Source organism: Ipomoea triloba, chromosome 10 (genome assembly GCF_003576645.1).
Source record: "Ipomoea triloba cultivar NCNSP0323 chromosome 10, ASM357664v1".
In the NCBI taxonomy this organism is placed as follows: domain Eukaryota; kingdom Viridiplantae; phylum Streptophyta; class Magnoliopsida; order Solanales; family Convolvulaceae; genus Ipomoea; species Ipomoea triloba.
In genome coordinates this window covers 25,949,127-25,975,021 of record NC_044925.1, presented here as the reverse complement: position 1 = coordinate 25,975,021, position 25,895 = coordinate 25,949,127, and the positions used below count along the sequence as shown (strand labels likewise).

Genomic DNA, 25,895 nt, shown 5'->3' with positions numbered 1-25,895 from the left:
TTGAATAGAAACATAACTAACTTTATAGTTTAATGTTATATATTCATCATACGAGATAAAATGTTCACGAATTAAAGATAAATGGTCAAAAGTAAAAGAATTATTTGAAAAAATAAACAATAGCTTCGCCAGACTACATCACCATGGACCTCATAAACTCGTCCATATGCTCATGAGGAAGTAAATCGAGTCAATATAATTTCGAGATTTAACGTCAAACTGTATATACACTTATGCGCATGAGTAGACCAATAATACAAACTCAAACATTTAATATTCGTGACAAAAATTGAACCCCACAATACTGATGGAAGCAAGTCTCAAGTCTTAAGTGTCTTCTTTTAGTAAGTTGAACTTTAAGTTCAAATCCGTCAAACTCATTAACAATATCTATAAAAACTTGTAATTTGTCAATCAAACTCAACCATAGCTGTTTTCGTAGCTCAAATTCATATTAATCTATGTCTAATTCAAACTATATCATACTTCGACACCCGCACGCCCTAACTAAAAGCATGTTTATTTATTGCCACCATTAATCAAGATACACCATGTGGCAGTGACCCAAGGTCTTTACCACATTGTTGGCAACCCCTTGGATTAAGTGTGGGTGGGAGTTTAGATAATTGCATAGGACAAGTGAAAATGAATGTAGGCATTGCATGTAATGTCCCAAGTGTACGTAAGTGACAACGATAATACGTACGATCCCTCCGAATTGTCGATTCATCAATTATTGTTGCAAAAAGTGGGAGTTGATCATAGGCAGTGCTGCGCAGAACAGTTCATGGATTTATAACATCTTTAATTAATTACTGTTTTTGGATTGGTCTGTCGTTTGCTTTCTTGAATGGTGATTGTTACCACTTTACAGAGCTGTAGCGCAGAGGGGATGTGGGAAAAAAGTGGCTTAGAGATCCTGGTTACATCACTTGTGGATGCCCACCTTGTACAGAGGGGAAGAATAATGGGATTTTTTTTTTAAATTTTTTGCCCATAAAAGGGTTGAGGGTTGAAACATTACGAGTTCATGTATTGTCAACACTCTTTTGATTGAGCTAGTGCGGTTTACTTCTACTGTATAGTTTGCAAGCTATTATGCAATAGTGGGGTTTATCCCGTGCAAATCATCGAGTAGGGGCTGCAGGTTTAGACTAACAGCCCTCTATGTGTTTATTTGTGATTTGTTAATTTCTCTTTAGTGCAATTTTTGTTTATGTCTTTTTTAAACCCCTCATTTTTAAATTCTTTTTTAAACCCCTCATTTTTAAATTCTTTTTTAAGGAATAATATAAGCATTTAACATTTTCTATTCACGGTAAACGTTTATATTAAAGCAAGCTAGATTTCAAAAATACTATATTTCTGTTACATGTCAATATGTCATGATGTCTGTCTAGAATCATGCAACGACTTTCTAGGGGTTTTAGCTTTAAGATTTAAGAGTGGTGAACTACACAACAATGGCTACAAAGCTCCCTTTCTCCATCATATTGTATTGGTTCAAAACTCTTCCATTTACCTTCTGACGTGTCAAAAGAATGGACCATTGATATTGTCTTTGATGGCTCATTGGTCGTTCGATAGCCCACCAAGAAGTAGAGATGGGACCCCAATGGGGCCATTGTCAAATATAATCGTTCAATCGGCTGTCCGATTTCCTCGCATGGAAAAAATCGCTTTTGTGATCCTTCAACCATGTACCAAATGTTAAGTTGCCCATCATAGGCTTCAATGTGACCCTTCCATGCAGTAAGACAATCCCCAGAGCTAAACAACCTACCATCCACGTCAACAATTTGATTAGGTGGCACGTCCAATTGCCACATCCCTGCCACAAGACCCCACTGATCGCTTGCCACATCATACACTTCGGCTGAGCAACGCTCCACGTACTGCATTCCCCCTTCCACGAACCCACCCACCACATAGATTTTCCCTTGCCACGTCACACCCACACACTTGTATCTTTTCCTAGTCATATCTTGCAGTGGGACCCATCGATCCAAGACGGGATCGTACCCCTCGGCAGATGAGATGGCCCTAGCACTGCCCAGCGTGGACTGCCCTCCTGCCACGTAGATCTTGTTGTCCCAAATGGTGCAAGCAAAATTATAGCGTGGTACATTTAGCGGTGCACAATTAGACCATTGCCTACTAATGGTATTGTAGTTGTATACTGAAGAAAGTATTTTCACATCAACATCATAAAACTCTTCAGAACCATCCACGTTTTCAGTTCTATCTTTCGAGCAGAGCCGACCGCCGATTATGTAAATCGAGTCTCCGATGGAAACCATGGCAAAATCCTTCAACACATGATTCTCGATTAGGTCGGGGATCCGGCTAACAAAACTCAACGTGTTTTCAGAAGGATTATAACACGCTATCCAATTAGAGACATCATTACTTGCCGGATCATTCGAGCAAAACGACGCAAATATGCACCGCTTTGACATGGAATTTTCCGGCGACCTTGACGGCGGTGGGAAAAAGGGACGGCAGCCCACAGGGGCTGCCGGTGAGTGGAGGAGCTGCATGTATGATGAGTGGCTATTTGGTTTGTGAATTGTGACTTGTGAGCTCCTAAATATAAAAAGAGATGAGAATTAGGCAAGCGGAGACTTCAACGAGATGCTATTTGTTAATATCGTCATAGGAGTTGCTAACATGGATCAAGACAATACACATGAGGTTTAGGACACATCGAAATACTTTTATACTATAAATCCAGACGGCTTTGTATTGAATGATGGTTTATTCAAAGTATCCTAGTTATCTTTGATTCACATAGAAAGACCGAAAGTCCGTAGTTGCACCCGAATGTGTGCTTTGAGTGAAACCCACCTTATATCGGCAAATTAAACCATGAATCAGGGTGTAGTTTGCATTGTAGATCGTAATCCAAATATAATCTTTAGATTCTGTATCTGTAGTTGACACATTTTATACCTGCAGTTGAAAATTTTTATACTTGTAGCTATCATATCATTCGTAGCAATTATTAAGTTATTTGTTTACATGTACAAAAACTATTAGTTGTAGATACAGAATGTGTTAACTCAAGGTATAAAAATTTTTCAAGGTTCACATGGTATAACAATTGCCTTATTACTGTAGCTGATAAAAGATCAACCTAGCTAGATTGCCTATAAATGACCGGTTCAAACTGAGAAAGCCAATAGATAGCTCCCACGGGACAAACTTAGGAGTAACGAAAGTTATTTAAGTTTCCTAGTTATATGCATATTCTTCCTGAACTGGACAAAAAGAACTAACACCACAAAAATAGAAGCGCCTATAATAAGAAATTAAATTTGTTATTCTGCATTTCAAAGTTCAAACAGCAGGATCTTCAAGTACAGCAGTAGATACATCGTTTATACGAGGGTACGCAACTTTCTCACCGAGCTGGTTTTGCGTCCAGGTCAACAGCTTCAATAGGACAGGAAGCTTTGGATCTGTGGGTCAATTTAAGTGAAATGGTTTTAGCTGCTGACAAAGTTTAATGATTGAGGTTTTCTATAGCTGCAGATGCAATTCTCTGTTCCCTTCACAGTTTTAGTCTGTTCAAATCTTATTCTTGCTAGACTAGAAATCATGAACTAACTTCATTTGAGAATGGGTTCTAAGTTTTTACCCTAATGCCACATGCAATCAAGACTTACCACTCAGAAAGCATGATCAATTACCACTCAGTATTCTGTTTATGAAATTTCCCAGAATAATGCAAGTCTTAAATGGTCAAAAGAGTGAAAGACCAACCTTTTTCATGGCTTTGGCTAGTGAGAATTGCAGCATTAATCTCACTTGCAGTCTTTAGACGCTGTGATACATCTAAAAGCTCTCCAACAGGACTGCTGGCAACATCTTCAAATGCAAGCAATGCAACTGTCTTCTCCAACTCCTCCAAAAACCCTAGCTGCAGAGAAGTGATTTTTATTATATTAACAGTGAAGTGCGTGATCAAAGACATGTACTAAGCTTCTAGTGAGCACTAAGTATAGGCACTGGCATCTGAAGCATGCATAGTTTGTGCAGTAGTAACACCAAGGGATAATAGATGAAATCTAGCCAATTAAACCAAGTGAGTAGCATCAGCTTCCTAAATGATAAGTATGTTGAACTTTTATTTTGGGCAAGATGATAATCATGCCAGAATTAGAAAAATAAAAATAAAAAAATGTGCAAGAGTTGATAATTACATTTTCCTCTCCCCTTGGAGCAAGCTCCTCCTGAGCAAACTCCAAAGCCTCTTCTACCTTCCTGTTCCTGATAAGTTCTATCAGCCTTTGCTGTTGGAGATGAAAAAAGAGCTGGGGATTTGTATCCAGTATCTGCATCCAATAATTTAAAGTTTATTTTATATACATATGCAAATATTGATTGTACCAAGATTACCCTTCACCCTTGACCACAAAAATGTATGAAATGGGTGTGCTCTCCACATATGGCTCTTCCGTTAACTGGCCAAGGTGAGGCATCCCCAACCCACCCCCCACCCCAAAAAAAAAAGTACACCATTGCTTCCCTCAGAGAGACAGTATTACGGTAATATAACAATCGGCTAATACATGATACACCATATAGAGTTAATAGTTATTGTAACAGAACCCACAATGACTGTTAATCAAATCATTGGCCATTATTACCAGAACTCCATGTGCAATTTGGTGTATTGAGTAATTGTCAATAATAAAACACTCAGATAAGGTTCGTGGAGGTTAACAACGACTTGCTTGTTTGTCTTCCATTTTAAGAGAAGCAAAAGCTACCTCTAGTAGACTCAAAGTGTAATTATTAACTATGCATCTTCACACGTAATTTAAGTTCTTGTAACTAAATAGAAAAAGGTCAACTGATAGAAAGGATGCAAAGTGCATGGAAAGGCACAAATGAATTAAGAAATAGGATGTTACATGCTTCTCCCAATCAAAGATATATGTCTAATAAGTTTCAACAAAAATAAACCTTGAAAGTTTACAAATAGCTTTTAGGGTCTCTAAACTCAATGTAATCTGTATCATTAGTGTCTCCGTCAGGGACCCCAAAAAGGCCAAAAGGCATTTTTAACGTTTCAGCATTTATGAAAAAAATTAGTAAGTTCAGGAGAGGCTCTGATATTAAAGCTGGTAAAAAAAAAAAAGGAAAGAAGAAGAAGAAGGAACAAATTAAGGTAGACATACCTCAGGATTTAAATCATTAACCTTTTCAATTGCATCTTCAACATTACCACGTTGTACTGCCTCTTTAATTGCCATCCGATCAGTAATGGTCGCAAGATCTATGTCAGCTACTTATTATAAGGAAAGGCAAATTCTCAAATATGCCATGGGATTAATATGAAATTGACAAATAGAAACATGTAAAAATTATACAAGGATACGTGCTGTCCCAGATTCTGTTCTGAACTTCTCTGCTGCTTCCACATAACCCTCAGTCACTAGGAAGTTCATTACTAACTTATTCATATCTTCTTTTCTAATATTAACATCTTTCAGCCTTTTTTCCCAATCATCTCTTGTGATTACTTTCTTTGACATTGCCTGCACAAGGGATGAAAACATATGCTGAGTACATTCAGAGACAAATGCAAAGCCATAGTAATGGAAAAACACACATATGCGTGCAATGCTGCAATACTTCAAGCGGAAAAATACAACTAGAAGTCTAAATCACCATAATGTGCAACTTACGTTAAGAAGTAGCATTATAAATAAAAATGCATTGTTATTCGATATCACTGAAACATTACGGCCTGAATAAAACAACAAATACTCTGTAGAATACGAGTGGAACTAAAGCAAGTGACTTGAAAGTAGAAACAGAACACTAGAACAAAAGTCACCAGACCTCATAAGATTGGCTGCATAGAACATGCAGCCAAGTCACACTGTAAAGCTACATAACTATCCATCCCAACTCCAAAGCTTCTAAAGCCTACTAAATTTCACAACAATGATATAAATATCAAAATCACAACAATAGATAAAAAATTAAAAATAAATAAATAAATAAATAAAAAAGGACCTTTATGAAGATTTAACATCTCTAGTTAAACCCTTGATTCCTTGAAGGTTCAAATTGTATACAAGCTAGTATTTCGACACAAACTAAAGCACTGTCCATATCACTAGAAGCATACCTACATAAATCCCAGTAAGTTTCAATGTTACACTACAAACCCAGTGTTCTCTATACAGTGGAATAGCAGTGTAGAATCATATGCTGCAATAAATGTGGTGGAAAACTCAACCAAATTAGTCAGCCTGTTTGTTTAGTAACCACAAGGATTTAAGTTCGACTCCCAATGGGAGTGGCCAACTTGATTTGAGCGATCAGCTATAAACAACCTAAGCTAGTTTATAAACAACCTAAGCTAGTTTATTCTCCTTTGTCGGTTAGAGTCACAAGGTCCTGTCATCCAAAAAAAAGTGGTGGAAAACTATGGATTTGAACACTAACATGCCCTATTCAAAAGCATAACTAAAAATGAGCAAAAGAAAATCTATAACTCCATTGTTATTCTTTCCTCCATCTTCCACAATTCAGTCCTCTCCCCATTAAAATCAACATAAATTACTATCCAATTGTAAATTACTTTAACTCCAGGCGACTACATCTGATTAGGAACGCATATTTAAATTAAACTACACAGTGAACACAACTAAACCAGTCGAAAATTGGAAGGAAACAAGGCCGAAAGAAGGTACTTTGTTTCTTTACCATGGCTTCAATTTCAGCTAATTGACGTAAAACAATCCAGAATAACGACATCAGCTTTCAACACTGACCCATGTAAACCCCACGCCTCCCTCCGCCGTTCTCCAATCGAGCAAGGAGATACGAAATCTCGGGGTGGAAACTTTTGGTCTGCTCGCGCCACTGGTAAATTGGAAAAGCTGTGATCGTCATTTAGCTGGACTCTCTCTTCATTAAATTGTGAGAAATTTTCAATTTTGATTTCGGATTGTAATCCGATTTTTTTTAAATGAAATAAAAATTACATTTTCAGAATTTCAGTCTATAAGTTATTATTTTAGTGCAAGATCAGTTTTAAGTGGATATGGTTAACAGAAAAGGTAATTGACTGAACGAATTTTAGGATAATTGATAAAAGTATAAACTTTTTAAGAAGTTAATTAAAATGGAAAAAATAAGTTTGGGAAACGCATTTTCCAAACTCGTATGACTTTTTTTTTTTTTGAAATATGAAGTTAAACGCAAGTTCGAAATGCGTATAATATATCAGACTTGCGTATAATCTTAAAAATAATAATAATAATAATAATTTGTGTGTTGCCTTATTTTATACATCATACGTATTTCAGATTTGCGTTTGACTTCGTATTTGAAAAAAATAAAAATAAAGTCATCCAAGTGTAGGAAATGCGTTTCTGACGCCACATGAAGTATTCAAAAATTCGTCACATTTTAGTCAATTACCCAAAAAAAAAAAAAAAAGCCTAATTAGCTCATGGGTGTCTTTCTCTTATTTCCTCTATACTAGGTTATGAGGTTTAATACATTCACAGAGACAATAACTAAACAACCAATTCCCTGGCTAAAACTAGTGGGGCTTAGCTGACACACTCATAATGACACATTCTGGTACACTTAGCTTGATTAAAAATCCCATTCAATGAAATTCAAGAGGCCTACGAAAGAGTTAAAGCCAAGGGAGCGACAGGAGTACAAAAAACTAGTAGTAAGGCCATGTGGATTATCCCCCAAAGAGGTTGGGGTGATTGTGAACATAGATCGATGCTTCTTTCACTAGCCCCTAGGTGAGTTGATAGGATGCGGTGGAGTTATGTGAGTCCATGAAGGAAACTATATGGCAGGTTCCAACTGCACAACAAAAATGGACCATATCTTGGAAGGAGAATGTTGAGCGATTTGCACAACGATAAAAAGGACATAAAAAAAGAAGTAAGGAAACTATAAATCCGAAGGGATTCCAATCAACGAGGTTGTTAGTTGGATCAATGGCAATGAAGAGGTGTTAGTTTTTGAAATTTAATTGGACTAATTATTATTTTTTAACTTTGTTGAGTTGTTATTTTATATTATTATTTTAAATCATTGATGGATGGTTCCACTCAATACGAAATTGACTTAAAATTTTATTGTACTATTTATTACGGAGTATTTGTTAACCGTTTAAAGTCATTATTTATTTACCCACCCTCAGTTTGTACTGTTGAAAGTCCATAATAGTAACAGTGAACCTTGCTTCCTATCTGTGATATATGGCAGCCCTAATGGCCCTCTTAGGAAAAAACTTTTTGAAGACCTATCTCAACATAGGATTGGTTTTGAAGGACCCTGGCTTTCAGTAGGGGATTATAACTCTGTCATAAATAGAGACGAAACTAGCAATACTAATACATTCTCCTTTGCTCGATGTGCAGGCTTTCAGGATTGGATATTTAGGGAAGGACTTGTAGATCTTGGATATGATGGCTCAAAGTTCACCTGGATGAGAGGGTTGAATTCTTCATCATTTAAGGGAGCGAGATTGGACCGAGCACTAGGTAATATTGATTGGAAGAATAGATTCCCGAATGCAGAAGTAATCCACCTGCCAATGTTAAACTCAGACCACACTCCTCTACTGATTCGCCTTTCGGGAACACCTCCAAATAACTGCAACAAAATCTTCAGATTTAGTGCAGCCTGGTGCACACATCCAGACTATCAACGATGTGTGAAGCAATCCTGGTCAGATTCAAAAAGCCTGGGAGAAAATATAAAATCAACAACTACACAATTNAAAAAAAAAAAAAAAAGCCTAATTAGCTCATGGGTGTCTTTCTCTTATTTCCTCTATACTAGGTTATGAGGTTTAATACATTCACAGAGACAATAACTAAACAACCAATTCCCTGGCTAAAACTAGTGGGGCTTAGCTGACACACTCATAATGACACATTCTGGTACACTTAGCTTGATTAAAAATCCCATTCAATGAAATTCAAGAGGCCTACGAAAGAGTTAAAGCCAAGGGAGCGACAGGAGTACAAAAAACTAGTAGTAAGGCCATGTGGATTATCCCCCAAAGAGGTTGGGGTGATTGTGAACATAGATCGATGCTTCTTTCACTAGCCCCTAGGTGAGTTGATAGGATGCGGTGGAGTTATGTGAGTCCATGAAGGAAACTATATGGCAGGTTCCAACTGCACAACAAAAATGGACCATATCTTGGAAGGAGAATGTTGAGCGATTTGCACAACGATAAAAAGGACATAAAAAAAGAAGTAAGGAAACTATAAATCCGAAGGGATTCCAATCAACGAGGTTGTTAGTTGGATCAATGGCAATGAAGAGGTGTTAGTTTTTGAAATTTAATTGGACTAATTATTATTTTTTAACTTTGTTGAGTTGTTATTTTATATTATTATTTTAAATCATTGATGGATGGTTCCACTCAATACGAAATTGACTTAAAATTTTATTGTACTATTTATTACGGAGTATTTGTTAACCGTTTAAAGTCATTATTTATTTACCCACCCTCAGTTTGTACTGTTGAAAGTCCATAATAGTAACAGTGAACCTTGCAAAAAACTTTTTGAAGACCTATCTCAACATAGGATTGGTTTTGAAGGACCCTGGCTTTCAGTAGGGGATTATAACTCTGTCATAAATAGAGACGAAACTAGCAATACTAATACATTCTCCTTTGCTCGATGTGCAGGCTTTCAGGATTGGATATTTAGGGAAGGACTTGTAGATCTTGGATATGATGGCTCAAAGTTCACCTGGATGAGAGGGTTGAATTCTTCATCATTTAAGGGAGCGAGATTGGACCGAGCACTAGGTAATATTGATTGGAAGAATAGATTCCCGAATGCAGAAGTAATCCACCTGCCAATGTTAAACTCAGACCACACTCCTCTACTGATTCGCCTTTCGGGAACACCTCCAAATAACTGCAACAAAATCTTCAGATTTAGTGCAGCCTGGTGCACACATCCAGACTATCAACGATGTGTGAAGCAATCCTGGTCAGATTCAAAAAGCCTGGGAGAAAATATAAAATCAACAACTACACAATTNTACCAATGGCAGAACTGATCTGGATTCATGGGAGGCCAAGGCGAGAATGTCCAACGCATGGAGAGGATTGATAAAAGCCACCCCAATTTTAAAAGAGGGCTCGAGGAAATATGTGAAAGATGGAAGAGCAACTAAATTCTGGCTTGACAACTGGATTGGACATAGACCTCTTTGCAGAGAAATATTAAGAGATATACCTTCCACAGAGATGCAGGCGACAGTCTCGGACTACTCGAATTCGGAGACGGGGTGGTTATGGAGCAAGTTCTCGGATTGTTTACCACAAGAAACACTTGATAAGTTGGCTGCAATTGTCCTCTGCACTGGTGAAAGGAACCAGGATGGCTGGGGATGGGGTATTGAGAATTCCAAGAAATTCTCTATCAATGCTGCATACAAAATAGCGACAGCCACAATCCAAGGAAGCGAGGACAAAGCGTGGAAAGCTATTTGGAGTCTGAAAGTACCCAATCGCATTCGAACTTTTCTCTGGCTAGCGAAACACGACCGACATATGACGAATGCCAACAGAGTAAGGAAAGGATTCACAAATGATGCTACATGTAAATACTGTGGATATTACAGGGAAGATATGGAACACATTATACGTACATGCCCAATTGCCAACCGTGTATGGGAAACACTTTTACCCTATGATCATGAGATGATGAAAAACCAGGATTATAGAAGCTGGTTAAACGCAGGTGTGCAAGGCTTTGAGAATAAGTCTCACAAACATATGACAAGCATTACTTTTGCAATCGCGACATGGTGGTTATGGAAGTGGCGGAATGATTTTGTATTCACAGATACCATAGTAGAGGTGCCTGCTAGGACCTATTGGATCAGAGAGCAGGTGAAAGAAATCAATACTGCCTTTGCCAGATCTAAGCAACCAGGAGCAGCATTAAGTATGAGGGCATGGAAACAGATTGGATGGACCAAACCCCCAGAAGATTGGTATAAAATGAATATAGATGGAAGCTGCAATCTAAGGAATAACTCTGCTGGATGTGGTGGCCTAATTCGAGATTCCAGAGGTCTATGGATAAGTGGCTACATGCACAAAATAGGCAGCTGTTCAGCTAGAGGAGCGGAAGCTTGGGCCCTTTTGAAGGGCATCCAACTTGTGCAGGCACTTGGTATTAATAAAGTCATAATTGAGACTGACTCAAGGGACATCTGGGAAGGCCTCTGCAATGGTAGGCAAATTGAAAATGCAGTAGACAATATCCTTCTTGCATGCAAAACTGAAGCCGCTAATATAAGCGAGTGGAAATTGGAGTGTGTTGGTCGTGAACAAAACAGAGCTGCCGACCTTCTAGCATGGAAAGCCGAGGAACTGGACAAAGGAGTGAATATCTTGCAATCGCCCCCTGCTGAATTGTTAGAAATCATGGAGGATGACAAAATTGGTGTATCGGCCTGGCGCCAGTGGTAGCTTACTGTATAGATTACGGGTGCCCCCTTCCAACTGATCTAAAAAAAAAAAAGTCATTATTTATTTAAATTATATATATGTTAGTCCATTTAACTCACATCTCAAAAAAGTTAATTAAACGTTATCGATCATTCCATCAAATCAAATGATGCATGATGCAATTGTTATACAATGACAATTAACACATTTTGTACTTACGTTTAAAAGTTGTGCTGCCAATACATGTAAACAAATAACATTGCTGACACATAATATGATAACTGTATGTATAAAAATTGTCAATTGCACGTACATAATGTGTCATATAATATGAAAATTATTTTTGGATCAGAATCTACAATGTTATGTAAATCGTGGTCCATGGTATTATTTGCCCGCGTGATGCCTATTGGTCCGTTTTGACAAATTTTCATGGTATGGATTTATGGATTTTATGGTATCACAATTCTTTTCAGATTATGAGTTCTGATTGTTGTTTGTCTGTGTGCTTTTTATTGGCATTACGGATTTACGGTACTCAAAAATCTCTTCCAGCATAGTCTATATATCCTTAAGCGTGTATTTTCCTATTTCCATTCAAAAGCAACGTCACCCCCAAGCTAAATAGGAAAAGAAAAGGTCAGAAAAAATACAAAGTATCGTCACTGAAATCGAAAGGAATCTTCTTGCAAACTTCGATTGCAACTCGGTCTTCTACTCTTTCCCCACCTGTACAGACGCATATATAGACAACAATCATAGGTGAAGTGAATGAAAATTACCTTGATTAGATCGTGTACAGAATTGGAGAGCTAGGGTTTTTGTTTCCGCACTAATTGGTTGGTTGGTTGGAATTGCGATGATGATGGCGAACGGGGCCGCGGAAATACGGTATCCGGAGGAGCCGTCGGCAGCCGGCGGCGAGGATTGTGAAAACCCCGAGCATCTGTCTATCGATCTCGAGGCGCTATGGGGCATGCTTGGGGATAAGAATTCCGACCCTCCGCAGGTACGTAAAATTTTTTGTGAAATTTCAGCTAACGAACTGATCAGTTTGATGGATTTCATTTTGTGTAACTTCCATAGGAAATAGTAATCTCGAGCAATTCAGTGTAAATTCAGGTTTGCGCGTGTATATTGTGAATTGGAATAGATGATCTAGTTTCAGTTAGCTAGTCCTAATGTCCCATGGCTAGTTGAAGGAGTGGTACTTTAGGTTTATGTAGTGCACATAGCCAACACTTGTAGATTGTGATCGTATTACAAATTTTAGAGAAAAGTTTACTTCTGATCGGTATAGCCTTCATCATACAATGATTGAATTAATGATTCCATGCAATTGCTTAATTTTTGAATTATTGTTTGCAGAGTATGCTCGGGGATTCACCAGATGAAAAGCCACAAGGTAATTTAGCAGTATTAACTACTGGATCCTTACATATGTACATATTTCTTTTTCTTATATTGTTTCTGACCATTTGGTCGTCAAAACAATCTATTCTAAAGTCTAAATTGTACCCATATGTGATTTTATGAGTGAAATGAATTGATATTCTAGTGGTTTTTATCAATCTTATCTAATGAGTACGTTGTGGAGATTATTATAACTTATTACTATTGTTGTTGACTTGTTGATTATGTTTGTCTTTTTTATTTTTGCAGGAAACTCTTCCTCAACGCATCCATTTTCAGCAACTTCATTTAAGCCAGAGGCTTTGGATTGTAGGATTGGAGTTTCAAATGGTTCACCTAGCGATTTGACAGGGAGACCTGTAATAATTGATGCCCCAAAGTTTGACTCTTCATTTCAAGTTGGCTCTGCAGTGCATGTTTCAGATGGGAGCCTGAGTGACTGGAAGCTTCCAGGCAATGGTAAGTGCTGTTCAGATATTGATAATGCCTCTCAGAGTGCTTCATCTAATATCCAAGCCATGTTGTCATCTATTATAACAGAATCTTCTGGGGTGGAATTGGATATGCCTTCATATGATGAACCTCTCTCTGCCTCCAATCCAGCTGAGACTTTTGATTATTTGGGTGGAAATTGGGGGCAGTACCCTGACATATTGTCAGCAGATATTCCATCATCATCATCATCTCTTTTACAACAGGATTTTCAATACAAGTCTGATTTTAAGTTGTTGCCTTGTAATGGTGATAAGATGCTTAATTCAAAGGAAGAAGAACAGGAACCTCCAACTCGGTATACTAGCACAGACAGCATGATAGGCAATGAGGATTTGACAGGAAGTACAGACGAAGTTTGGGATGGTCCTACAATTGCTAACTCTGATATCAAGGATCTGAATTTTAACTATTGTGGTGTTGATAATAGTAAATTCCTTACTGTGATGAAGGCCTCTGATCAGCAGCACGGTCAGTCAAGTAGGTTCTGTACAAAGTCAGCACATATAAAGGATAGAAAGGATGAACTGATTAATAGGAAACCATTTGGTGCTGCTGAAACAGTCATTGCTAAAGAACTTTCAAATCCACATTTCCCTCGTCATTTGCCTTTCCATTCAAGCAAAATGGATATACTTTATGGAAAGCATCAAAATAAAGATATGTTCCCCGAGTTTGTAAACCCTGGCTATCATTCTAATGTGTTCATTGATGGTACTTCTGAAATGCCCATTCTTATTAATCATGATCATGGTCCAGATTTACTGGTTGGAGAGAAACATCTTTCATTGCCAACTTCTTCAGTTAAGAATCAGTTAGGTTGTGCTAGAACAGAGAACACACATATTTCGGGGAAGACATTTGACTCCCATATGGCAACATTTACCCCCCAAGTATTTCAAATTAGTTCATACGCTGAAAAACCTTATGCTGATACAGATGACGACGACGATGATGATGATGTGTGCATTCTTGAGGATTTGAGTGCACCTGCACGGCCAAATCCATGTGTGTCTAAAGGAAAGTCCCTCGTTACTTTTCAGCATGCTACATTTAGTGAAACTTTTAATCATGCTGGAGTGGGACAGATGAGGCTCAAGTTAAATAATGAGCAATCTGTTTTCCAAGCTGCCCTGCAGGTGAGTTTTTTTTTTTTCAACTCCCTCATCATAGCCACAAATTATAATGTCTTTATATTGAAAATTTCATTTGTTCAGCATTGTGCCTCTTTACAGGACCTTTCTCAGCCAAGATCAGAAGATACTCCTCCAGATGATGCTTTGGCTGTTCCTCTTTTGAGACATCAGGTTTTAGTGACTTTAAATTTTTATTTTATTTTATTTTATTTTTGTAAAGGGTTCAGTGACATAATTTTAACCACCAACAATATAGTTGTTGACAGAAGAGGACAAGTGTCTTTTGGTATTCATACTTGGATAAATGAGTAGTATGTGAACATTTTCTTGCTTTTGTGTGTAAAACACTATTATCAGAAAAATTTCATGACTTGGATTAAGATAATTGAGGATGCATGGGTAAATTTAGTCATTTTACTGGGGAGGGGGAGAAGTCTTGTCACTTTGTCAGGGTCAAGTTAAAGATTGATATGCTAAAATTTAAATTTCCTTAATCATGTATGCTTTCCACCAAAACTAGTAGAGTAGTAGTACATAATATTCATAAAAAATAAATTATGCATATCCTCACTAGGAAACCCTGATGTTTCCACAATGAATCAATGATCCCAGAAGATATGTTTTCCCTTATTCTTATAAATTTTCGTTGCTGTCAATTAATTAAGAGGCTTTCCTTAAAATTAGTTGCAAATTCTAATTAAATAGTACTCTGCATGCATAAGAAGTTCATTGTAGGCCACTGCATTCCGCTATATTTATTTACAATGATTGGTGACAAGGACATCAGCTGTCCCCACTCATACTAATGTAGTTTTGTCATTGGGTCACTCACTGCATTCTACTGTATATATATATATTTGCTACAAGTGATGACTAAGATTGAAATCATTGAGTAATCTTTGCTAAGATTGTTAATGTTATATAAATATAGACATCATTAAGAAGGACATTTGATGACTATAGTTTCAAAACATCTAGCTGAGAAAGCTATATTTGCTGCTTAGATGATAAGGCAACTTTGCATTAATAACTTTTTATTTTTGGAACAGCGAATTGCTTTATCATGGATGGTTAAGAAGGAAACAATGAATCCACACTGTTCTGGTGGGATTCTTGCAGATGATCAGGTGGCATTTTGAGTGTTAACTTTCCTTTATCTATTAAGCATGGCATTAGGTTTGCTTTGTCATTCTTATGGATTTATGCATTTACTATTTTTAGGGACTTGGAAAGACAATATCGACTATTTCACTTATACTCAAAGAAAGGCCTTCATCCGTCAGAGTCTCTACAGCCATCTCAAAACAAACAGAGGCAGAGACATTGAATTTGGATGAGGACACTGCTGTTGATACACAATTGCCAAGTAAAAGTGATTCTTGTCAAGCCAATGGAAGTCCCATTACAGGTGCTAAAAAAGGTAGGGCAGCTGCTGGCACCCTTGTTGTATGTCCAACGAGTGTCCTTCGTCAATGGTCTGATGAATTGCATAATAAGGTAACAAGCAAAGCCAATCTTTCTGTTCTTGTATACCATGGAAGCAACAGAACCAAGGATCCTTTAGAGCTAGCCAAGTATGATGTTGTGGTTACAACATATGCAATTGTAAGCATGGAAGTTCCAAAGCAGCGTCTTGTTGAAGATGAAGATGACGAGACAGGAAAGCGAACTGAGGGTTCTATGGAACTTTCATATAGTAAAAAGAGGAAAAATCCTCCGAGCTCAGGAAAGAAATCATCAAAGCTCAAAAAGGGAATGGACAGTGAATTGCTTGATACTTATACTCGTCCCCTTGCTCGAGTTGCATGGTTTAGGGTTGTATTAGATGAGGCTCAATACATCAAGAATCACAAAACTCAAGTAGCTCGGGCTTGTTGGGGTCTGCGTGCGAAACGCCGGTGGTGCTTGTCGGGTACACCTATCCAAAATGCAATTGATGATCTGTATAGCTACTTCAGATTTCTCAGATTTGATCCATATTCTTCACATAAAGTATTTTGTGCGTCACTCAAAGTCCCAATTCAAAAAAATTCATCAAGTGGGTATAAAAAGCTGCAAGCTGTGCTTAAGACCGTAATGCTTCGTCGCACTAAAGGTATTATGAGAGCAAATATTTTTCATGCTCTGTTTAAACATTAGTGGTGCTTACTGATTCTTATTTTGTTTTAGTTAATTAATTCATTTATTATTTTTTGGGGTTCATTTGAAGATGGGGCTTTTGTACTTGTTCCAGAATAAAAGATTCTGTAAGATGGTTGCTTGGCTACTTTTGTCTTTGTTATGTCTCCTCCCATGCACTACCGTTTAATTGCTTCAGGCTTTTTTTTGGGACTATTTGCAAGCAATTATATATATGTCTATGATCGGCACCGTGCGTCTTGTACAAACTCAACGCCATCACCATTCACTTTGGGGTGGTACTAGCGTACTAGGTATTAGAGTCATGGGTGCCGATCAACATCTTAGAATTTTCCCCATATATATAATTGCGTATATTTAATATGCATTATATATATATATATATATATATATATATCCCATGGTAGTGATTGTTTGACCGACTAAACTGTATCAATTTGCAATTTGATGCTTGGATTCTTACAAATCTTTTGGTAATATCACATCCAGGTACACATATTGATGGAGAACCAATCATTGCCCTTCCACCTAAAAGAATAGAATTAAAAAAAGTGGAATTTACAGACGAGGAACGAAATTTCTACTGCAAACTTGAGGCTGATTCACGTGCACAATTTGCAGTACGTTAATATAAACTTATATTAGAACTTGACTTTCATTTTATGATTTTTATACCTAATTCAGAACCTCTACTTTTTGTAACCCCTGGATCTTGCATTGTCTTAGAAATATGCTGCTGCTGGAACTGTCAAACAGAATTATGTCAACATATTACTGATGCTTTTGCGACTTCGTCAAGCTTGTGATCATCCTCTTCTGGTTGGGGGATCCAATTCAAGTTCGGTCTGGAGATCCTCTACTGATATGGCCAAGAAACTGCCCCAGGAGAAACAAATTGAACTCTTGAATTGTTTGGAGGCTTCATTAGCAATTTGTGGCGTATGCAATGTAAGTCATTTTTGACACTGTTTGTGAATTTGGTCCCTTTGTTGATTTGCTATTTTCCTTTTTTCAAATTATACAAATACATTGTCATAGTTGGCTTGATTAAATGATTGGGGAATTGACTGAAATTGGCAAAAATGGAATGAGGTGGACAAAAATAGGAAATTTTTAAAACTTGGACAAAAATAGCAAAACTACTTTGACTAATGCATTTCAGGCAAGTTTTTGGAAAAAAACATATTACCTAAATGCATTTCAAGTATTGGGATTTTTTTTCCCTCTAATGCATTGGCCTAGTTTTTATTTGTTACCAACGCCAAAAATAATTTTCTGAAAACTAATGAAGCGCATTACGTAAATGCGTCTATCCATAAAAATGATTAAAACGCATCCTCCAAAATGATTAATGGGAATTTATCAAGCTGGATATGATTAGAAACCGATTGCTAAGAAGAAACTGTTAAAGTTACCAAAATTTTAAAATTTCAAATCTCGATCATGGGGGACTGGAAACAACTGGCTGAGGAGACGGTGAAGTTATTTCCAGTTCTGCATGACTCCCTTTACTACTAATACTATACTAGTGGAATTAGCTGAGAACAATTGTTTGCTTTAGTTGTGAAAATGGAACATATTTTGCTTTGGAGAAATTAGACAAAATGCATGGTAACATTTGTTTGTAGTTCTTGTATGATTGTTGAATATTTCTGTCTTGTCTTATGAGTTATGAGTCCTTGATTCAACATTCAGCCTTGATGAGGACTGCTATTGGTTGTGTTCTTGAGGTTTATTTATTTCTTGTAAAATTTTTGAATTACAATTTTTATTGCTTTTCTCTTTCCTTATCTTTGGTGATTAATATTGTTGACAACACACAAATCTCTAGGATCCTCCAGAAGATGCTGTCGTTTCAATCTGTGGCCATGTCTTTTGCAATCAGTGCATTTGTGAACAGCTAACTGGCGATGATACCCACTGTCCTGCTCAAAATTGCAAAATGCGGCTCAGTGTTTCTTCAGTATTCTCTAAATCAATTCTAGTTGGTTCTTTATCTGATCAGCCCAATGCAGTAACTGATCTTGATTGCCCTGGTTCTAGACCATGCAAAACATCTGACTTTTCGTCTATGGGATGTTCATCATATGATTCATCAAAAATCAAGGCCGCACTTGAGGTGCTTCTGTCTCTGTCTAAACCACAGGAGTCCACTCCTAGAATTGTCTCAAGATGTGATCAAGGACAAATGTCTTGTTCAGGGGATTCACAGGTTAAAATGAATTTGGACACGAATGGATATTCTAAATGTTCAACTAAAATAGCTGGAGAGAAAGCACTTGTCTTTTCCCAATGGACAGGGATGTTGGATTTGCTTGAAGCTTGTCTAAAAACTTCCTCTATTCAGTACAGGAGACTAGATGGAACTATGTCTATTGTAGCCAGAGACAAAGCTGTGAAAGATTTCAACACAATTCCAGAGGTTAGTTGTAACTTACCTTTACCCTCTTGGGATGATAATTTTGCTTTTCTCCTACATTAAGCTTCTAAAACCTTGCACCAGGTGACTGTCATGATTATGTCTCTAAAAGCTGCAAGCCTGGGACTGAACTTGGTTTCAGCTTGTCATGTACTCCTCCTGGACCTGTGGTGGAACCCGACAACTGAGGATCAAGCAATTGACAGAGCACATCGCATTGGGCAGACTCGTCCTGTTACAGTTTTGCGGTTGACTGTAAAAGATACAGTTGAAGATCGTATTTTGGCTCTTCAGGTACTACATTTTGTTTTTGCTTATTTCTTATGAAATCTGAAAAGTTCTTTGTTTGGCTAGGCTGCAACTTCTCAAAAAAGAGAATATTTTGAATTTTTGATATATTGCTTTTAAGTTTTCAACAAGTCCTTTACAAAATTGGAATTTTGTATGAATATTTGACTATTTAAACCCTTTCTATATTTGATCAAAGTTACAATAGAGGACAAGCATTAAATATATGAAGATGTTTAGATCTCCAGAAGTGTCTTTAAATTGCCTAGTGTCGCATTTCATAATTGCGCTTATATGATCTTATAACACGTGATTTCCTGGGTTTCCCAGCAAAAAAAGAGAGAAATGGTTGCATCAGCATTCGGAGAGGATGAGAATGGTGCTCGACAGACTCGTCTAACAACAGAGGACTTGGAATACCTGTTCAGGATATAAATCTCGATTTTTTTTGCAGTATAGGTGATATTTTAGTACACCATGGGCATCTCATTTCATTCTTTACCATGTAGCAGACCAGATATGGTTCAGATTCCGAGATTCACACGTTGCATCTTCAAAGTTCTAACAATTCATTGCTCCTTGTATAGAAGTTGGTTTTAGCATTATATATCAAACAGCAACTGCAGTTTTGTTGGGCATATTGTAGATCCAATGAATAGAGATGTTAGATGATATAGGTCATTAGGTGCACTATTTCCCATAGTTTAAGCCTTCTCAGCATAGCGCGATTGTTGATGTGTTATTTCTTATAGCGACATGTAACTATGAATATAAAAAGAATACCACAAGATGTTTCAGCTCTGATCTTTACCCTGTTTGCATTATTTACTTCATGTATCTACTCAACAACGTACAAAGGCCTAGCTGTAAAAAGTCAAGTTGTCTCCAAAATAATAAGTCCTAGCTGTAAAGAGTCAAGTTGTCTCCAAAATAATAAGTCGTGTGAGAGTGTTTCAACGTGAGAGGTGTAATATGTTTTAGTTAAAATTTATTCTATCTTTTTATTTTGTGTGTTTGATTCAATAAATGGGGTTTAACTGAAATTACTTTTAATTCAGTTTTTCATAATATTAAGTTTATAATAAATAAATAAGAAAGCGGGCGAAGCGCGAAGGGGATGGATGTTTGAGCGGTTTAAAGAGTCAGTCTTGAAAACCGAAGTATTGATAGGAATACTCCGTTAGGGCTGTTAACGAACCGAACATAAACGAACGGAGGTTGTTCGTGTTCGTTTGTTAAGGATTTTGGGGTGTTTGTGTTCGTGTTCGTTTGTTAAGGTTTTTGAAAATCTTGTTCGTGTTTGTTTGTTAAGCGTTCGTTATTGCTTGTTAACGTTCGCGAACACGTTCACGAACGTGTTCGTTAACGTTAACGAACCAGTTCACGAACGTGTTCGCAGACGTTAACAAACACGTTCGCAAACATGTTCAATTACGTTCAAGAACACGTTCGTGAACAGTTAATAACCAAACACCTGCACATGTTCATGAACACAATTTGTTCGTGAACAATAAATAATCTACGTTCAGGAACAAATATATATATATATATATATATATATATATATATATATATATATATATGCTTTTAAACATGTTGGCGAACATTATTAAATGAGCTTGTTCGCAAACACTACTAAATGAACACAAACAAGCTTGTTCACGAACACTAATAAACGGACACAAACGAGCTTGTTCGCGAACACTTAGCAAACGAGCTTACCACTGTTCAGACTCTGTTCGTTTATTAACCGAGCTCTAAATTTTGTTTGTTAATGTTCGTTTATCTTAATAAACGAACACAAACGAACGTTTACCGAGCTCGAACACGAGTAATTTATCGAAAGCTCTGTTCGTTAACAGCCCTATACTCCGTAGTTAGTTTGACCAATGAATATTAAATAAGACACGTAAAATGAGACTGAAAGAATAATATCTTTTGTTAGCGCATAGAAAATGTTTTACTCCTTACATTTTAACTAAAAAATATTGCACGCTTCACTTGAGACAGTCTCATACAAGATTTACTTACCCAGTGTGATTTGTTTTATCATCTCCTTTTTTAAACTTGAGAAAAGAGCTTGATAAGGGCAACTTTAGCTAAATCAATTGGGCAGTTAGCTTAGTAATTACGAGGTAAAAGAAGGAAAAATTACAATTTTGGTCTGAGTTAGAGCATAATAGCAAATTCAGTAGTCAATTGGAGAACTATAAGAATAAAGAATATCCAATGCTTATGAAATACAGAATAAAAACGGCAAATAAATGTTGGATAAGCAGGGAATAGATGCCAAAGAAACGACAAGATAAATTTAACTGTTAAAAATTGGCATACAAATATTCAAAGAAAGAAGTTGGCCTCCATGACTAAGCTACTTCCAAGGAATTCTTGGAACATATTCTCAAGTGGTGACTGGTGAGTGCAAAATGAATTGTATGATTCTTCAAGCAGCACACACCAGTTTATGCCAGAAAAGAAATATGCATTTTCCTTTGCAATTTGTCACACTAATGACAATCCCACAATATGCAACTTGCAGCATTACACAACACACATAAATGGAACACTTTATTTACTATTAGTTGTCACCACAACACTTTTTGCTTTGATTTTTCATCTCTGTGTGCTTTTCACAGCCATTCATTCATAGCTTCATACTCAGCATTGAATACACAAAAGCTTCTATTTCTTGAGTTACGAGGGAAACCTACGGCCACTACTTGATGGTGTCCACCGGGTAAACCCCTACTCGTGACCTTATTTGGCTAAAGACCACACAAGGAGGTAAACCAGTCTAGGTTGTCCATAGTTGACCAACTCAGACCAAGAAAGTCATTAGGCCACTCCCACTGAGAGTCAACTTGGAACCGTGTGGTTAACAAGCCAACAGTCTAACCAACCTGGCTAGAGTTGCCCCTAAAGCTTCAATTTTGTGATGAGGTATGCTTGTGCAATAGCAATATAAGATGTACAATTAGCAATTCAATGATATTGATTCACAGTGCTCATATCAAATTGATAAATCACTCACACAGTCATCAGATTTCTCAACAGTCAACACTAATAACTCTAGAATCATATGCTATGAGAAACAACAATCTTTTCAACATCTATCATTCAACCATTTCAAGATATCGGTTCGAACAAGCTCAACATTCTCATCAGTTTCTCCAAACAACAAGGAGTGCATCATACCATCATAAATCTTGATGCTCTTATCCTTGCTTTTCGCCATTCGGTACAACTCCCTGCTCACTTCTGGATCAGTCACAACATCAGCACTGCCATGTAACACCACAAAGGGGAAATCCACATCACTCAGTTTGCTGCTAACATAGTCTGTGGCCCTCAAAAGCTCCACCACAGTCCCCAATCTTGGCTTCCCAGTATACCTATAGGGATTCATGGCAGCAATGATTTTCTTGCCTGGGACTTTCACAGACTTATGCATCAAATCAGCAGTGGGCACAATTGGGAGGGTGGGTGCAAATCTTGAAAGGGCAGTCAAGACTTGGGGAATAGGCCAAGAAGGCCTCACCTTTTCAGAGATTTTACACATGGGAGCTATCAAGATTGCCCCATTGAACCCCTCAGGGGTTTTAAGGTGGATCAATACAGAAATAGCTCCCCCCATTGATTCCCCATACAGAAACTTTGGGAGATTCTTGAATTGGGGGTTTTGGGTGAGGGTGAAATTAAAGAATGAAAGGCAATCCTCTATAACAAGATCAAGATTTGGCACATAACCCTTGAGCCCTTCTGATTGGCCATGGCCTTCTAGGTCAAGGGCAAAGCAAGCATACCCATTCTGGGCAAGGAAAATTGGGGTTGCTTGAAAAGTCCAACTAATGTCATTCCCATAGCCGTGGACCATAAAGATGATGCCACGTGGCGTGCCGGCGGTGGGTAGCCATGCTCTGGTGAATAGGGTAAGGCCTCTGGGTGAAGTGTAAAAGGATTTGGTTGATTTGATTCCTTGGGCAGTGTAATAGTCTGATTCTGGCGTTGTTCCCCAGTAATATAGTTGCTGAGTTTGAAGAGGCTGATTCTCCTGAGGTGCTGCCATGGCGGAGAACTCGATTGTTGTTTGTTGCTTCTTGGAAAATGAGGCGTGTGACACTTTCTTCTATTCTTAAAAATTTGTTCTTTCTTACTCTACTCTAATGTTTTGGCTTTAAACTCAAGCTAATTCTGCACTTGCTTTTGCTACTTCTGTTACAATTCTGTTACACAAAGAATATCACTTTCACATAAATTTTTAGTAAAGTGAATTTTTTTTAAAAAAATTTCGCCCACCTATATTTTGGATCCCATGAACCCGCTATAAGCTCATGAGTAGTAAATCAAGTGAATCCGCCATATGTCCATGAGCAGTAAATGAAGTTAATCTAGCATTGAGATTTCATGTCAAATTGTACATTTTTGTGCACAAAGAGTACTCTACCCAAACTTTACACACAAAGATACCATTTTTGCACAAGTTTTTAATAAAGTATTGTTTTTTTTATGTTGGAGGATGAATTTTCAACCGGAGATATAATAATTTGGTAAAAATAGTTCAATTACTCTAATATCGTTATTATTCTTTTAAATATTCCAATCTTATCGATCTTTAAATAAAATCTGCCGTAAAGACCAACTAACTTACTATATGGACTAAGTACTGAGAATATAACATGAATTGATTAATATTATTCGATAATGTTTAATAACACATCAATCCTCAAAATATGGTAATTTAAATTGTTTTGACTAAGTCATGAATTGATGATAAATATACAAATTAAAATAAAATATCATAAAATTAAGGAATAAATGCCCATGAAATATTTGGAGATATACACTCATTTTTTGAAGAATAATCAAGAATCATAGTGTAATGTATGATTTGAAAGAGCACACAACTCATGTCTAACATAAACGACCAAAGTCGGCGCAAGAATTGGTGGCCTAGTGGGCTGATGAAGAATAATGGAGTCGGCCCAAAAGGGGTGATCGGGTGGGCAAATTATTCTATAGATCTAGGTCTAAAATACACAATTTACATACTGAATGTTTATAATTTATATATTGAATGCTCACAATTTACATACTGAATGTTAACCATTTAAATTGTAAATATTCAATATGTAAATGGACACAGGCATATCCTGCAAGGTGGACATGAGTCCATGGTATAACTATTGATTGAGTGGGTGATGAAACATGATTTTCGTATGTTAATATTACGTTTGATTCTTGCTATCACCTTCTTGATCCTACCCTTCACAAAGAGTCTTTTCCAATTTTCATGTGTAATTTATAGATTATTACACCCTTCGCAAAGAGTCTTTTCCAATTTTTATGTGTAATTTATAGATTATTACACATGAGTGAATTTATTTATTGTGATTTTTCTCTTCCCTAAAAAAAAATTGGCTTTCACCAAATTGGACAAAGACAAGCTTTTTGGGGTGCACTAGTTGAGGATAAAATAGGTATATCACTTGTGAGTGGATTCTCTGACTAAGGTATGTGTTGGAAATCTATTTTTGGTTCTTCATATAAAGTTTATGGCATTTTCTTTATGCCTTCTTAGTCTTCCAGCTTATGCTAATGATGCCTAATGGTAACTCATCTTTGAATTGAATTATATGGTGTTGGTTGTTGCAAAAGTCTAATTTTGTATTCAAAAGATGCCCAAAACTATTTGTTGGTTTTTGAAAGGAAAAAAGATCAAATTTAAGCTCAACCAATTTCATGTGGAGTTGAAAGGCAAAATTATTTTTAATTCCACATGTATGTGTAATAACGTCTTTCAGAGAATTGATAGACGGAGGTGCGACTGAATAGTCTATTTCTCAAGATGTGAATATTAAGAGACAAACTTCATTGTTGTTTCAAAGGAATAAGGATTTATGCTCAATCAATTTCATGAGGAGTTGAAAGAAAACATAATATTCAAATCCACGTGTATACTGCAACACCCTTGGAAGGATTGATAGATGGATGTTTGGCTAAATTAGTTTATCTCATGGGATGTGAATATATAGTGTGCTATGAAAAATAAATAAATGAAAAAGAAATAAACTTGTTAGTTGTTTGAAAGGAATAAGAATGTATACTCAATTAATTTCATGTGGAGTCGAAAAACAAAAGAATCTTCAAATTTCTGTGTATATAGAAACATTCTTGGGAGTAAAGCTACCTTAAATGAGATCCAATCAAGTTTGGATTGGATTAGTCTTATCTTACGAGACGTGGATACCAATATATAATGAAAAATAAAAATAACACTTGGAGAGAAGAAAGCATACCAATTAGTGGTTTTCTTATTAGTTAGTGATCAATCATGAAAAGCTCAACTGTCAAGTGAAAGACTTGAATCCAACATGGACTTTTCACTTTTGGTGTTATTTTATAATTTTAGTGAATTCCTCAAACTTTGAAACAGCTACACTTTTAGCTGCCATTACTAAAAGTTGAGGTTATATATATTTTAAAAAGACTTCTTTTGCATTCACACTAGCAATCATCAACAATGGAG

General features: G+C 36.9%; 4 protein-coding genes across 4 annotated transcripts; 1 reads left to right on the top strand and 3 right to left on the bottom strand.

Annotated features, from left to right (window-relative positions):
• Positions 1-1,416: 1,416 nt before the first annotated feature.
• Positions 1,417-2,540, bottom strand: LOC116033381 (kelch-like protein 28). Its single transcript, XM_031276129.1, has one exon. The coding sequence runs from the start codon at positions 2,538-2,540 to the stop codon at positions 1,440-1,442; it is 1,101 nt and encodes a 366-aa protein (XP_031131989.1). The 3' UTR covers positions 1,417-1,439.
• A 502-nt stretch (positions 2,541-3,042) lies between these two features.
• On the bottom strand, positions 3,043-6,959 carry LOC116032635 (protein GID8 homolog). Its single transcript, XM_031275301.1, has 6 exons — positions 6,727-6,959; positions 5,387-5,546; positions 5,187-5,293; positions 4,206-4,337; positions 3,766-3,922; positions 3,043-3,461 (listed from the first exon to the last, which is right to left on the bottom strand). Exons 1-6 carry the CDS (start codon positions 6,775-6,777, stop codon positions 3,340-3,342), a joined length of 729 nt encoding a protein of 242 aa, XP_031131161.1. The 5' UTR covers positions 6,778-6,959; the 3' UTR covers positions 3,043-3,339.
• A 5,109-nt stretch (positions 6,960-12,068) lies between these two features.
• LOC116032734 (helicase-like transcription factor CHR28) lies at positions 12,069-20,179 on the top strand. The gene is made up of 12 exons (XM_031275437.1): positions 12,069-12,491; positions 12,851-12,887; positions 13,145-13,354; positions 13,436-14,526; positions 14,623-14,694; positions 15,573-15,650; positions 15,745-16,618; positions 17,152-17,282; positions 17,389-17,610; positions 18,494-19,084; positions 19,166-19,375; positions 19,700-20,179. Exons 1-12 carry the CDS (start codon positions 12,342-12,344, stop codon positions 19,802-19,804), a joined length of 3,771 nt encoding a protein of 1,256 aa, XP_031131297.1. The 5' UTR covers positions 12,069-12,341; the 3' UTR covers positions 19,805-20,179.
• Positions 20,180-22,297: 2,118 nt separating this feature from the next.
• LOC116032735 (caffeoylshikimate esterase) lies at positions 22,298-23,540 on the bottom strand. Its single transcript, XM_031275438.1, has one exon. The coding sequence runs from the start codon at positions 23,433-23,435 to the stop codon at positions 22,473-22,475; it is 963 nt and encodes a 320-aa protein (XP_031131298.1). The 5' UTR covers positions 23,436-23,540; the 3' UTR covers positions 22,298-22,472.
• Positions 23,541-25,895: the final 2,355 nt, after the last annotated feature.